Source organism: Anguilla rostrata, chromosome 12, assembly GCF_018555375.3.
Source record: "Anguilla rostrata isolate EN2019 chromosome 12, ASM1855537v3, whole genome shotgun sequence".
Taxonomy (NCBI): Eukaryota; Metazoa; Chordata; class Actinopteri; order Anguilliformes; family Anguillidae; genus Anguilla; species Anguilla rostrata.
The window spans coordinates 18,741,595-18,757,930 of record NC_057944.1 but is presented as its reverse complement, the minus strand read 5'-3'; the positions used below and the strand labels follow the sequence as shown (position 1 = coordinate 18,757,930).

The 16,336-nt window shown below is 42.9% G+C and overlaps 1 protein-coding gene across 8 annotated transcripts in view; it reads left to right on the top strand.

Annotated features, from left to right (window-relative positions):
* Positions 1–16,336, top strand: part of plch1 (phospholipase C, eta 1) — a 67,860-nt gene that overhangs the window by 39,021 nt on the left and 12,503 nt on the right. For all 8 annotated transcript variants that reach the window (XM_064303554.1, XM_064303555.1, XM_064303556.1 and 5 more), the window contains 7 exons: positions 351–554; positions 735–855; positions 4,477–4,648; positions 10,083–10,190; positions 12,045–12,206; positions 13,734–13,802; positions 14,995–15,089. In XM_064303554.1, coding sequence (XP_064159624.1) covers positions 351–554; positions 735–855; positions 4,477–4,648; positions 10,083–10,190; positions 12,045–12,206; positions 13,734–13,802; positions 14,995–15,089 — 931 coding nt within the window. The remainder of the gene's footprint in view (positions 1–350; positions 555–734; positions 856–4,476; positions 4,649–10,082; positions 10,191–12,044; positions 12,207–13,733; positions 13,803–14,994; positions 15,090–16,336) is intronic.

Here is a 16,336-nt window from a genome sequence, read left to right as displayed (position 1 = left end):
GGCATTTCAGGCCATTCTGGGTTTTTATAATGGCATGTGCCTACTCTCTAAGCATCAAGTTACATTGTTTTAATATGCATGCTTTAATATTAAATTTACATTGGTTCAGACCTCAGCTTTCAAACACGAGACAGTCTTGCTTGCTCCTTTTGAATGCTCATAGCCACACGCTTGCTCAAATAATGTCAAGCAACTGGGCTGCTCTCTCATGTGAGTGTCCCCATTAGAGTGTGTGTTTGTGTGTGTGTGTGTGTGCGCGTGTGCGTGCGCATGCGTGTGTGTGTGGAGGATATATGATTGTCCCCCTCCCATCAATATCACGGCCCCATATCCTCTTGGCTCTCCTCCAGGCTTCACCAACTTTATGCGCAGTCCTGCCTGTGACGTCTTCAACCCCCTACACCACGAGATCAACCAGGACATGGACCAACCTCTCTGCAACTACTACATCGCATCGTCCCACAACACCTACTTGACTGGAGACCAGCTGCTCTCTCACTCCAAGACCGACATGTACGCCTGGGTCCTTCAGTCTGGCTGCCGCTGCGTGGAAGGTGGGCAGTGCCGGGGGTCACCGTGCCTCCCCTGTTGATCGAAGCCCCGTGTCATTCTGTGATGTCATAGCTCGTGTGGGTAGTGTCAAGCCCACGACTGTTGCCTGAATGCTAAGGCTGTGCAGCGGATGTACTGTGTTTGGCTGCTTAACGAAGCACCTTCTCTTTCTGCACTCTCAGTCGACTGCTGGGACGGCCCTGATGGGGAACCCATGGTCCAGCACGGCTACACCCTCACCTCCAAAATCACCTTAAAGTCTGTCATCGAGGCCATCAACAAGTATGCTTTCATCAACAACGAGTACGTACTGCACTTCCATCTGCGATTTTCAAAGTCAAAATGGGTACTGTGTAATGAAACTGTACTGAGAACTGTGAACTATACCTTACTCAGTTTTCATGTAACATTTCTCGCACTTTATTATTCGTAAATGAGTATGCAGTATATCACTGTTTGTGTTGTCTTCTTATCCATACATAATAAAACGGTGATATTCAGTAATTTGTGATATTCACCTGTGCTAAGCATTATGTGCTTTCTCCCCCCCCCCCCCCATTACACTCATCAATGAGTCTAAAAGATATACATTTTTCCACAAGCTGGCAGTTTCTATCTCTGGCCAATGACAGCTCAGATCCAATCATGTTACAGTTCTTAAAATTGTGCCTGCTAAATAAAGGAAAATCTTTTTGTTGATAACATCACATAAGAGTTTGGTTATACTCTACCATGTGTGAATTTGGCAGTACATGCTCAAATGCTGTTTTTCCTTATTGCATTAGAGCTAGTTTATTTACCCCAAAGCTGTGCTTTGTAGAAGATATGTATATGCTATAAAAAGCAAATTATTTGTGCAGGAGAAGAATCTCTGAGGAATGAGTTTTTAGATTTGTAGAGGTCCCCATAGATCCTGCATTAAGAAAACAGGCGTGCAGTTGGTAATATTTGAATTTATGCATGGCGATTTCAAAAATGCCTTGTAAAATGACGGCTGTGAAAGCGCAATCTGTTTTTCTTTTATTTTTTCCTAATATTTTATTATTCCAACCTGTTTGAGCTAATGGATCTCAAAAGAAATGAAATGAGGCAACACTCACTCGCAATTACACCCATCATTTACCACTTCAGTAAAGAGAACAATTCATTTTCATTCAGTTTCATTCAATTCAGTCAGTCTTCAGCAGCTGTTTGCTTGTGTCAGTGTGTGTGTGTGAGATAAATAGATAGAGATAGAGAGTGAGATTGTGTTTTGTGTGTATGTGTGTGTTTGCATACGTACCTCATTGTGTAGTCAGTTAGTGTGTGGACCTGTGTATATTTCTGCATATACAGGTTTGATGCATTTGTACTGCATCTGAGTAATTTTGGATGTATGTGCATGGGGCTATTTATGTATGCATGAATGTGCGTGTGTATAATATTCAGGGTGGGTGTGTGTGTGTGTGTGTGTGCGCACATGCTTTGGGGTGAATATCTGATTGTCATTCAAAGAGCTCAGCCTCATGGGACCTCTTTCTATTCTGTAGAATTTGACTTTTGAACCATTCTGCTTACTTTGAAATACAAAAATGTATTTCTTTTTAATTCAGAGCACTGTCTCCATGAAACTCAGCGCATAGCAAAATCCTTTATGCTTATATTTGGATCATTTCATTAGACACAGGAGCATTTGCATTTTATGAATTTCAAGAATGTGAACTCTAGAAAGCGATTTCTGTTTTTTTTTGCAGAAAGGAGTAACTAAATTAGTAACTGAGTAAAGGGGGTCTGCTTCCTCCAGTTAGAGACAATAACACACTTCCAAAAGCACAGTCAGTTCCATTTTTGTTGAATTAGAAAGCATTCCTTTTCCCTGACAGAGCCCCCCACACACACACACACATCCCTGCAGGACTATTGCAACACCCAAACATGGGCTGTCTGATGCTATATATAGACCACCTGTGGTCGTCCAATTTCAGTTAACAAGACATTTCTCGACAGCTCTTCGCTCTGTCTGAGGGATGTTGAGCAGAGAAAGGACATTATGGTCCCCATACCTCAAGCACACACTTATCTCTGGGGAAAAAAAAACATTTTTACACCTATATACCTTTTTAGTCCATTAGTGTACTACATTGACATTTAATAGGCTTGAACTTTTTCCTGAATTTGCAAGTTGGTCAGGGCATACTGTGAGTATTCTGAACTTGAACACATGAAAGATATAAAATGGAACCAATTCTTCTTCCTTTTTCTCAAATTCAGTTTATGTATTGTGGTGTGGGGATGGCTGGTTTAAGCAGCCACACCTGCCCTGGGTCAAGCTAATTAGACCTGGCCAATTGGATAATTGGTGAAGAATTAGATAATTGGCCAGGCTAATTGGGCCCAGGAACAGGGGTGGCTGCACCTGTGCGTAGTGAGGTAATCACTGCGCACAGGTTAAATCTGCCATCCCCACCCACACCAGGAGCTCTCTGTCATGACAGGGTTTAACATCTGCTCATTTGGCTGTACCATCTTGCCAAACCCTCGTGGAATAAATGTGGACTGTTTTAACATCTTCTCCCTGTGTCTCTGTGCTGGAGGGCCCCAAAGAAAGCCACTTCGGTGGCCTGTGGCAGGCGTGTTTGTCACAGTGGCGCCCAACGTGGGGCTCCTCCGGCACAGAAAAGAGGCACAGGAGGGCCAGCCAGGAAGCACACTGGAGGAGGGGCGGCTGAGGTGTTCCCGACAGGGCTTCGGGTGGATCCTCCGGGCCAAAAATGGGGAGCTGAAGATGACCAGGGAGGGGAAGGAGGCAATCCTCAGCTGGGATGCTGAGGAGCTGCACCTGGCCGAGAAGGCAGGTCAGCGACGGGCGGTGCACGAGAGGTGGTCGCGCCGTGAGCTGGACTTGGCCGGGAAGGCGGGTCAGCCACGGGCGGTGCACGAGCGGTGGCCGCGCCGTTTTGCTTCCTTTCTCGTCCGTTTTGGTTGTTTTTAGTTCTTTGTTTTGGCCTGGTTGGTTTGCCCGGAGCCCATGAGGGGATAAGCCTGCAGCCGCCTGCCAGCAGAGCCGACTGGCGGCCACCACAGCCACGAGGGTTCCTGGTCCCCAGCACCACACGGCCAGTCCACCAGCCCACCAGCCCAGCCACCCCACCACAGCCCCTGGAACAGCCCCAGCCGGTGACGCCCCCACCAGCCAGCAGAGCAGCCCAGGACTTCCCGTGCTCCGGGAGGGAGGAGGAAGAAGGGCTGCCTTGTCGTCAGAAGGAGGGGCACAGCATGTACTGGACTGTTCCGGGCCACCCACCCTGACTCTCTTTTTTTTTTAAGCGTGTTTAGAGTTTATTTTTATTTGTGTTTTGCTTTGTTGGGAGTGCAGGGGTGGGGGGGGGTAGGCTTCGGCCAGTGATTCTCCCTGGCCTCAGTTTGGCGTTGGGGGTATGTGGTGTGGGGATGGCTGGTTTAAGCAGCCACACCTGCCCTGGGTCAAGCTAATTAGACCTGGCCAATTGGATAATTGGTGAAGAATTAGATAATTGGCCAGGCTAATTGGACCCAGGAACAGGAGTGGCTGCACCTGTGCGTAGTGAGGTAATCACTGCGCACAGGTTAAATCTGCCATCCCCACCCACACCAGGAGCTCTCTGTCATGACAGGGTTTAACATCTGCTCATTTGGCTGTACCATCTTGCCAAACCCTCGTGGAATAAATGTGGACTGTTTTAACATCTTCTCCCTGTGTCTCTGTGCTGGAGGGCCCCAAAGAAAGCCACTTCGGTGGCCTGTGGCAGGCGTGTTTGTCACATGTATGTTTCGGTGAAGACCGAACAGCAAAGGCCAGGAGAAACCCTGGAGCACTGGTGTGCTGCAGCACATAAATTGTTACATTGTGGTGGCTCGTGGTGATTTCATTGTGACTGAGGGTAGCAATGGTGCCGTCGTCTTCAGGTACCCGGTGATCCTCTCCATCGAAAACCACTGCAGCATCCAGCAGCAGAAGAAGATCGCCCAGTACCTGAGGGAGATATTCGGTGACAAGCTGGATGTGGGGGAGTCGCTCAGCAAGGACCACAAAATGCTGCCCAGTCCCAACAGCTTGAGGGGAAAGATTCTCATCAAGGTACAGGGCACTTTCCATCCTCTTTTTCTTCTTCTCATTCTCCTATTGTTCATTTCTGTTGGTTTTCATCCATCTGAACAGGAAGCACCCTAAATGGGATGGAACCTAGTTCCAAAACCTTATATGTAGTTTCAGTACTGAGGACACAACCATTTGAATACAGCTATAGAATTGTCTAATGATTTCTACTAGTGCCAGAGAATGAAGCCAACACACAAGAAGAACACCTTTGCTGAAAGAGAGAAACCAGAAACCAACACCACAAATCAGATCAGATCTCACAGCTCCATTCCTGTCCCCACTGTATGAAGTGCATGTTTCTCCGCCTGAAGAGGAGGAGAAACATGCAAATATGGAAAGAGGCTCACCCTGAGATAAAGAGAAAAGAAACTGGGACAGACATTCAAGTAATAATATATACAGTGAGCGTCATAATGTTTGCGGCAAAGCCTCTCTTGATTTAGCCCTGCACTCCATGATTTTTGATTTATAATCAAACAATTCATATATGGTTAAAGTGCAGATTCTCACCTTTATTAAAGGGTGTTTTAAGATTTTGGTTTCATCATGTAGAAATAACAGCATTTTTATACATGCCATTTCTGGGCATCATAATGTTTGGGACAAATGGATTCTCGTGTTTTTGATTTGCCAGGTGTGTTCAATTGCTTCTTTACTGCAAGTATAAGAGAGCTTTCAGTATCTAGTTTTAATTTGAGGCGTTTGATTGCCTTCAGATTTTGTTATTGCCGTTTGTCAGAGTTGTGGCAATGAAAGTCAAGGAAGCAATTATGAGGCTGAGAAATATGAAAAAAAAACAGTATGAAGTAAGTATGAAAGACAACCTTAGGCTTACCAAAATCAACAGTTTGGAACATCATTAAGAAGGAAGAGAGCACTGGTGAACTCAGTAATCGCAAAGGACCTGGTAGGCTGAGAAAGAACTCTTGGAGAAAAAAAAGAAAAAAAAGAAAGAACTCTGAGAAAGAATTATTGCAGATTTGTCACACTGAATGGTTTCAGATCTTTTGCATTTAGACAAAATGTAATATTAGACAAAGGGAAACTGAATAAATGCAAAGCATATTTTAAAAATTGTCATTTCATTTATTTAATGAAAAAAGTTATCAAACATCCATATCATCCACATGAAAAAATAACTGCCCCCTTAGTTACTCAATTAACCGGTTAACCAAATTGAATTGATAATTAGATTCAGCTGATTTAATACAACCAGTCTTGACTGCAACCAGCCCGGCTGAATGTAAACCGCACTCATATTGAACCTTACCATGAGGGTGAAGTAGTCATCTCTGTTTCTACAAGCACACTATGCCACGATCAAAGGAAATTCCAAAAGAGATGAGAAAAAAAAGGTTGTTGAAATTTATCAGTCTGGAAAGGGTTACAAAGCCGTTTCTAAGTCTCTGGGACTCCACCGAACCACAGTGAGAGCTATTATCCCCCTCAACAATAAATAAATAAAGATATTTGTGGAATGTAGCTCCCAGCTTGTGCAAGGAGGCAATATATGATAGGGTGTGGGATATTGCTGCATTCTAGATTTCAGGACATCACTGCGTTCATGCCGTTTTACTCAGAAAGACAATGGATTCCCGCCGGAAATGCTGCTTTAATATTTTTTAAGGAGTATATTAAATGAGTTAATTAGTCGATTTCATCTGCAGCATTTATTTCTGAGCAAAATAAGATTTTCTAGCTAAGCTGGCTAGCGAATAAAGTGGCTGATATTGTGACTTTTAAATTTCACGTATTGCTATAATGAATGTGAAACATAAATGATACTAACACATATCACATGATCACAGACCCAAATATGCATTAAAAATGTAAATGTACAATTTTCCTTTCTTACCACAAACTATGAATGCTGCCATTTTTATTACTGTGATGTCACCAGTGTTGAGGTCAGAAAAATTGGAGTTCTGAAATGATACCCGAATTTCCGACCTATAATTTCGAGTTTGACGAGCGCTCAGTCGGATCTCGTTTTTTACAAGTTCTGAGTTGTCTTGATCAACATAAGCACACAGTGTGGACCCAGTGTTCATGGGAGTTGTAGTATCAGGTCGAATGGAGTTAATTATTTCAGATGTCTTTTGTGAACTACAATGATTTTTTTATAGAAAGTGCTACCAAAAAAGATCACCCGCCAAAGTGGCTAGTAAGAGTGACGGACTTGCACGCCACTGCTGAATTCTACCCGAATTTGGCACGTGGCGGGTGTTAATATCAAGCCCTGGTGACAACTCATCCAGGATGTCACAAAAGATCCCTGAAGACCATCCAAAAAACTGCAGTCCTCTCTAGCCTGAGTTAAGGTCAGTGTTCATGGCTCCACAATAAGAAAGAGATTGGGAAAAAATGTGATTTATGGGAGATTAGCAAGGCGTAAACCACTGTTAACCAAGAGAAACATCGAAGCTGGTCTCACATTGCCAAAAAAAGAGGACCTGGAAGATCTCTGAGCATTATGGGATAATGTTCTATAGACAGATGAGCCAAAAGTATAACTTTTTGAATGACACCAGCCTGATTATGTCTGCTGTTTAAGCAAATACAGCATTTCACAGTAAGACCATCATACCAACAGTTAAACATGGTGGTGGTGTGGGGATGCTTTGCTGCCTCGGGACCTGGACGACTTGCCATTATTGAACAAACCATGAATTCTCTTGCCATTATTGAAGGAGCCATGAATTTCTGTGCCAGAAAATTCACAAGGAGAATGTCTGGTCAGCCCCCATCTACTTGCAGGACATGACTCGATTCTGTGTGCCTGCGGCAGCAGGGCGCCTTGTAACCCCTCCCACCCGCCCAAAGGGATCACAGAGCTTCTCCACCCTAGCTCCCCAGTGGTGGAACGAACTCCCCGTCCCTCTCCGAACCTCCCCCTCACTACCCATCTTCCGCCGGGGCCTGAAGACTCATCTCTTCAGACTATACCTAGACTAACCACCACCACGCTGTATATTTCACTCTAAATCTCCCCCCCCCCCCCCCCCCGCCCTTTTCATGACACTTGTTACATGTTGCCCCATCCCAGCACTTTTTGGTAATTTGTATTTGTCCTAATACTGTAGCGTATTCTTCTGCCTAGTTGGCTTTGCAGAGGTTAGGTCTGAATAGTGTTCACTGTGTGAACTAAACTGTGTTCTTGGCTAGAAATAGCTGTACAAAATAAGTATTGTACCTTACTGAACCTGTGTTTAGCAGTTGTCTATGACCATGAAATGCACTTTTTGTACGTCGCTTTGGATAAAAGCGTCTGCCAAATAAATGTAATGTAATGTAATGTAATGGTCATCTGTCTGTGAGTTGAAGCTGAAGCTTTATTGGATTATGCTGCAAGACAATGATCCAAAATATAAAAGAAAGTCCGCATCTGCATTGCTGAAAAGAAAAAAAAAAGGTTTTATAGTGGTCTATTAAAAATCCTGACTTAAACCCAATAGAGTTTCTGTGGCTGGACCTGAAACAAGCAGCTAATGCTCAAAAAACCTACCAATTTGTCTGAAGTAAAGCAGTTCTGCAAAGAAGTGTGGACTAAAATGCCTCCTCAACAATGTGAAAGACTTATCAAATTATTGGAAGTGTTTGGTTGCAGTTATTGCTGCTAAAGGTGGTGCAACCACCAGTTATTAAGTTTAAGGGGGTAATTACTTTTTAAGATGGTTGATATGGGTATTTGAAAACTTTTGTCATTAAATTAAGGAAATAATCATTTTAAAAATGTGTTTTGTATTTACTCGGGTTCCCTTTGTCTGATATTACATTTTGTCTAAAGATATGAAACCATTCAGTGTGACAAATGTTAAACAATAGAGGAAATCTGGAAGGGGGCAAATATTTTTTCATAGCACCGTAGAAATGGTTGAGATTAAAAAGTGAATTGAGTGGCTTCCTACAGTCCTATCAGTTCTTGCAGTGAGACACAAGCGAGGCATGTGGGTTCTGCCGAAACATGCCAAGTGTCTGTGAAATGTCTCCAGCCAGAGTAGCCACCCTTTCCCTGTCTCCTCCCAGAAGGCCTGCATCGCCATAATATCCAGCAGAATTAAAGGAATTCAACAGACTTTTGAATCTCAGAAAGGATAGAATGAGCTGACACAAACGGTGCAGTGTGGATATTTCATAGGATTGATAGGGAATAACCTTTACCTCCAGGCTGGATTATGATGCCATTAATGTTACATTGATTAAAGGGCATCTCTAGCTGCCAGGCCTGGTGTCAGCCACAGGCACAAGGCCCCCGTCTGGGTGTTTATGCGTGTATGGTGGGTGAGGGGGTCATTGTTAAGCTGGAGGCGAATCAGAGGGGGGCTTCCAGTAGTTTGGCAGCTATCCCCATCATAATTAGGAAGTGAGCAGCCAAATTTCCTCTCTTGAATACATAATCAGCTTTTGGCCTCCGTCAACCATTTTTTCTACTCTTGTGTTAGAGGCATGCATGTAAATCAAGACTCAAAATAAAAACAAGATGCAAGATATATTAAATTGGTCTGAGATGGAATTAAAAGAATGCACTGTAAATCATACCAGGAAACTGCAAATGTAGAGAGAAGAGAGAAGGAAATGCAGGCCATGGCATTGTGGGTAACAAGACTTGGGCAGGAGTGAAGTGGAAGGGAAGGCCACAGCAGGGTAGTAGATGAGAGAAAAGGTTGAAGAGATCACTTGAAGAGCAGATTGGTGCTCTACAGGCTCTATCCACACACTGGAGCTGTTTACCATCTAATGGCTTGAACCCAAATCCCATCCCCTTGCTAGGAGCACCTGTTAGCTGCTCCCGGCTGCATTAGATCTTGTATGCGCCGAATTTGAGTTCTCTATTCATAGAAATGTCTGTTCACACCCCACTCGAAAAAACTGCAGCAAGCTAATGTTTTAGTGGAGATAACAGATTGCTCTGCCTGACGGTCGGTTCACCTTGCTGTGATCACTTGGCAGCTCAAGGTGAAATAATCTTATTGATTTTCTTTAATAGCCTCAGAACTGTTATTTTCGTGTAGTGTCCACTGGGATGAAGAATGATCATGGCCCCATAAAACATTTATCTCCGGGACAGGTTTAAGAAGTGAGCTAAGTAATTATGGGAAATATAAAAATTAGGGTGCCATAACTGCTCATCCCTGTCTGTTGTTTGTTTATAAATGTGAAATGTGAAAATGAAGAGGAAAAGGGAGCTGTTTTCCACTATGATTACTATGTTTACTATGTGTGTGTGTGTGCGTGTGCGCGCATGTGTGCATATGTGCATGTGCATGTGGAACTTGTTAAAGAGTCCTGCGTTTGTGAGCATATGGGTGGGTGGCTGGGTGAGTCATAAGAGGTGCAGCTTAAGCCTATACGTGTGTTTTTGTTGTGTGTGAGTGAGATGTGTCTTACCCATTTTGTTTAACTGTCTCCTCAGGGTAAGCGTTTGCCCCCGTACCTGTCTGCTGATGTAGAGGAGGGGGAAGTGTCAGACGACGACAGCGCTGATGAGATTGAGGATGACTTCAAGCTGAAGAACAGCAGCGTAAGTCAGAGCAGCAGCTGCCAGACACCAGAGCCCGCTACTCAGGCTGTGAAAATGTCAACTCCAGCCAGGAGAAAAGCCACTTAAATGTTAGCTTTAGTTTTGCTGTCCTTTACTTTTCCTTGCCCTCTCTGTTCATCTCTCTCTCAGCCCTTGCCACTTCTCCTCTACTGGCCCATCTCTTTTTCTTTCACTCTATTCTGACCTCGCTCCTCTCCTTTGTCTCATTCTCTCAACCCATCATTTTCTGCCTTTCTATGCAGATATATTCCATTCTCCCTCTGTACATTTCTTTACCTTTCTTCTCCCCCCAATCTCGATGCTAGTTTGTCACATATGTCCTCTCTCCTCAAGTGGTACAGTGTCTGATTTTTGTCACTTCTGTTTACTCCAGCCAAGTGCACAGATGATAGGCACTGTAAACCCTGTGGAATCATGAATTGATCGACCCTTGTGTGTCAAACTGGAGAGATGGCTTTTGGCAGAGTACCACTTAAGAATTGCTGTTTTTCTGCCTGGAGGGTTTGTTGCAAATGGATGGTAATACAGGGGACTATGCTTTAGAATAAGCTGGTGTACCACTGAAAGGCATTGGAAAGAGTGAGGTCATAGAAAGGATACACTGGAAATATAAGAGGCGAGCAAGAGTGGTGCAAATTCTTCTTTGTACCGAACAGGTTTCAGTGCTGTTTTCTGGACATTTAATAGATGGTCATAGGTGCTCAAACCTTTTTTTACAATAATAATAATAATATATTATATAAAATATGTAAAATAGACTAGTTTAGTTTTGGTAAACTAAACTGGTATTAAATTGTAGTACAAAGTAAGCCATTAGTTTGACATAACCTTTTAAATACCCATCTTCCCCTTGAAAATATTTCTCTCTATCTCCATCTTAGCTGTTTTTAAAACATCATCCCCTCCCCAAAAACTCCCATATGTGCCTGCAAACAGCATTCCTGTCGGCCATCTTGGCTGTTAAAAAAATCACCCACAAAATCCCTTCTGCTATCTCACGCGCCACTCTTGTCCTCCATCTTTCCCCATTTTCTCCCCATCTGCTGAATTTCCATTCACTTAATACATTAAGAGGGGCATATATTCACTGAGTGATAGGATGAGATGGTTGTTCTCCTCCCTCTTTTTCTCCTCTGTGAAGCATGTCATGGAATTCTGCATACCGTTCCTTTCCAAACCCTGTCGTGCTGCCAAATTTAATATATGCTAATCCCCACTTCAAGAGTGCCACTGCCTGGTATTGGAAGCATTCAGCTAATTTCCTCAAATAGCTTAGCAATGATTTAATTTTATACATCTATAAATTTAAATCATCTGTACTGATTTTAACACCAGTTATTTTTTCCCAAACAGCTAAAGATGATTTGGCGAGTATCTCCAGCTATATGTGTGGAATGGTTTTGCTAATTAAAATTCTGTGCTGATGCTTGACCACATATGAGTAGTGTTTGTTGTTGATGTAATTAATATTCGGCAATCATCTCAGTGCAGCCATTAGTAAATGGAAATTAACAGTTTACATTTTACGTTGATGCGTGATTTACAAGGACGTGACATGAAATATTCCAATGCTGCTTTAAAATATTTGTTTCATTGCAATTTATAAATTCTGGGGCAAAAATGATCACTATTATTGTGATTAAAGTATATGATTAAAATCTGTCTGCACCTGGAAATATAAGATTGGCAGAACATCCACTTGAATAAAAAAATGGTATATTAGTGCATATAAGAAAGCCTGATTGAACACGGGTGGCTAAAGGCAACAGAGCTTCTGAACTTTGCCCATACTTGCTCTTGTTTACAATTTGGCCCATTCTTTTTGATTCTTAGAGCAATGGTCCCAACCAGCACCAAGTGGAGTCGTACATCCGGAAGAAGCTGGACTCGCTGGTGAAGGAGTCCCAGATCGGTGACAAAGAGGACACGGACAGCTTTTCCATCCGTGCACTGTTACGCGCCACCCACGAGGGCCTCAACATGAACCTCAAACAGGTACAGGTGCCATCTCAGCTGCAGCCCTAAGAAGAGACCCCTGACACTCAGCCTGATTTTGAGAGGATTAAGAATTAAAATAAATTAGGAATTTAAAAGGATATGCTCATTTATGCTACATAGTGCAGTTTTTTTTCCATTTTTAAAACTAAAATGTTTCCCGCATTGAATTTTAAGAAAATAGCTGCAGCATCAGTTCATGTTCCCCCTTTTTCCCTTTATTGGAAGTACTTCAATACTATTATGTACAGAGAATGTTCCCCATTTTCAATGGTATCTGTACCGAATAAAGACTGCCTCGGAGTGTGATGTTTAAATTAAAGTCCTGTCAAGCGAGTGACACCCTTTTGCTCTTCGCGTCCCTCTTTGAGCGATGTGAAGGCGGCGTGTCATTCTGGACATGACTCCTCAGGGGCTCTCTATGGCTGGTTTGTGTTCTTATTAGAGGGTACATGTCTAAAAGAATGGGGATTGGGTGATGGGGTGCGCCAGGTCAGAATCCTTCCATTTCCAGGACATATGCCCATGCCACAAGCTTGTGGAAATAGTTGATTATTTTTACTGTGTCCTGCCTTGTGAACCCACACTGCTAGCTGCCTGTATGCTCACATTTATTCAAATATATATATATATAAAATTATTTTTTTTTATGTACTTACATTTCTGGTATATTTTCTATTTACACAGCTGATTAGTAACTGAAATGAGTTAAGTACCCCGTTAAAGTGTAAGACTCTGGTGGTGGAGGGGTAAGATTTGCTGTTATTTTACAATTACCTGAGCACGAAAAATAAAGCATTAAGACATAAAACAAGTCTTAATAGGGAGCTGGGAAGGTAGATGTTGTAGAATGTTGTATAAGTCGCTTTGGATAAGAGCGTCTGCTAAATGCTTGTAATGTAATACGTAATGTAAGAGAGGGGAATCAAAGCAATTAGGCTTAATGATTTAATGGCACTTTTGGCTGTTCTTAGCGACGTTCTGTTAAAATCTAATTGCTGTGCGCAATATAATAGGGAGGTAAATGAAAAACAGATGATCAGAATTTGGTAATGCTTCTGATGCCATACATGTTTTATGAGGAAATGAAAATAGTTTTTGTGCCTATTTTCCTATGTAAAGCTTCTTCATTGTAGCACACATGCTGCTACACAAAATATATATCTCGGATTAAAGAAAAAAGCATACATTTTAAGGCCCGTGCTGGACTATTATCTTTCAGGTTTGTTTTCTGTTTCTGTCAGTCTCAACCTTTACTTTTATTTTTTAACCCTCAACTCCAAAATTTATTTCTTTCTCTTCAGCATCTCTCACATGCCTGCTGGTAGTCTACCAAAGATAATAGATTATCTTTGACAGGAATGGCACAAAGAGCAGTGCTGCTATAGGGCACAAACACATCACAGATGTATGCTGTTCATATGCTGGCTGTGACAGAGTGAGGAGCAGTCATAACTATGTCAGTAGCATTATCTGAATTAGCATTATGTAGATCATCTGACAGTGATGTCTTTGCTTTGTTCGCAGAACTCCAATGTCAGAGAGGGGCTGAAGAAGTCTCAGAGCCGCTCCTTCATCAGCAACCTGAAGTACAAGGTGGGAGTCACCACATGCCTGTCCGCCCACACATGAGTTCAACCCCTCAGCCCAATGCCCGTGACTCTAAACCATACCATATGCCCACGCGCCGGTCTTAGGATCCCTGCTGGCTTAGCTTCTTATTCACTGCAGGAAGCGTGCATAGATAAATATAGATAATAATAGGTTTGCCATGCAAAGATAAATTTAAAAAGTTTGTCAGCATTTTGCAGTTTGAGTGTGTTCTTGTTGACTTCCCTCCCTTCCTTTTCTCTCTGCTTTCCTGATGCATCTGATTATTATTTTTTCACATTACTTTCACAGTTTATGCAAATATATCAATGTCTGTGAGAAAAGCTTAATAAAAAAGTATTATATAATAAAGCGTCCCTTTATGGGCCATGCACCACTTTCTCTCAGGACATGTGGGCTTCCTTTTAATTGCTTTTTTCAATATTGATTTCATTTCATGAATTCAGTAATGGTATATGACTGACGTGTATTTGATTTGCAGCATGTATTCTTTACTAGCTGTCCTCTGTGGCCTATAAAGAGACTCCGTGTTGTACATATCCCATTATAGTCCTCCAGTCATATATCATGTGCACTCTTCCATCTTCTTCTAGTCTCTCCTCTCCTCTCCGCTCTGTACTCTTCCAGTCTCCTCAGTGTCCTTTGTTTCCGTCCAGTCTTCTACTTTCTCCTCACAGTCTTCTGCAATGGCAGGCAGCCCAAGGCCTGTAATTACAGGCTTGTTTCCCTCGTCTTTTCCCCCTGGCTCACTGACGGAGACTTTGTAGCACCTCCGCTAAGCACAGCCTGCTTGACACACACACACACACACACACACACACACACACATACACACACTACATGTCAGCCTGCATGTGGGTATCACCGCGTGTGCCGTGTATGACTGTGTGGGCTCTTTCACATTGGCAAGACAGAGCCTGTCGAAGGCAGTTAATGGGATGCTCAGAAGTCCCTTGCCCGGGGTCAAGGAAACACAAAGGTTCAGCTTTCAAGGATCTTGGGATCTTGATGGAAATCTTGGTACACACCGATTTCCCTCATGTGGAGACTGTTTACTCTGGCTCACTTGTGTGGAGTAACATTTGGGGACTTTTTATACTGAGGATTGTGTCTCAAAGGCATCACTTCGTGTTTCCATTGTGTGTGTTTGTGTTTTAATGTTTTTATTTTTTGGCAGAGACACTCCAAATCCAGGTTCAAGTCTCAGAGCTTAGATACAGAGGAGGATGGACTGCAGGAAGCATCCGGAAAAGACACGGGCCAGTTCATCAGGTGTGTGGTCAGGGCAGCAGAATTATTGGCCATCTTCTGAAATAGACTAAAGACCCAATTATTCAGTCTGAACCTTGGTTCCCCTCCCATCTGCACCTCATTGCACTCCTTACCTTTTGTACTAATTCAGAGATTATGGTATTTTTATGGCTATGGGAACTATATTTATAGGTTATTGTGAATACAATCTGTATACATTTAGAATTTACTTAATTAGCCTGCACTAGTACTAATGAGTTGCATCTTTACTCGTCTGGGAATGTTGTTTGACAGGTTTGGCAATATTGCTTATTATTAATCAGCTGAATGCACTTATTTTCGTGTGTGTGTTGTAGGATGCTCTGAAAAGAGTGTCTGCTACTGTAAATCCATGCAAGTAATGCAATGAAAGTAATGAATGTAATGTGTGCTTACTGGCTCTCCTGCCGTGCCTCAGAATTACATAGAAAACTGCAAAACATACAGCAACAAGCGTGATTGTATTTTTCATGCGTAAATAGGAGCATCGGCTCTTGACAGCATCCTTAAACGGAGAGAATAAACATGTAGGCTGAAATGCAATGAGATGTTTGATGACTTCATGGTGACAAATTTCAGCCATACCAAAGTGATATATACTTTAGGACCCCTGGTAGTGGCTGAACTGTGGCAATCAGCATAAAAATTCTGTATACAGCAGGGAAGACAAAAAAATTGGCTTTTAGCTTGGATTGTACTATGGAGTAATGGTGGGGTGCTAGTACGTCAGCTGTTGCTGACTGCTGTCCTGGGCTGTGCAGAACGGACTGTGCTTTCCTCATTGGCCGTCTGGGACCCCCAGGAATGGGTCTGCATTCTGGGTGTGGGCAGCTGCTGGAAGCAGCCCTCGGGAGCCTTTAGATCACATGTTGGTGAAGGAGCAAAACAAACTCAAATGAAATATGACATGCCCTCGGTGGGGCGGGCAAGAGCCTCCTTCCTAACCCACTTTTCAAAAAGCTGGTGCAGAGTGATGCTTTTTTTGGGTATGTATGAAAAGCCCCTGAAGTTTATGCAGAGGTGATGATGTCATGTAAGGAGGTCACTAGGGGTTGTTAGTGACTGATGGAGTGAGTGTAATTGGGGTTGGGGACATATCAGCCTGAAGGAGCATGTCCATGTCTGTCTGGAACCTTTTCTGTTCTTTCTGTGTTTTGCTGGCCTGTGCGCAGAGTAAATGTGTATGAATGTCCTGTGATTGTGTGTGTACTTTACAGTATATAGCCAGT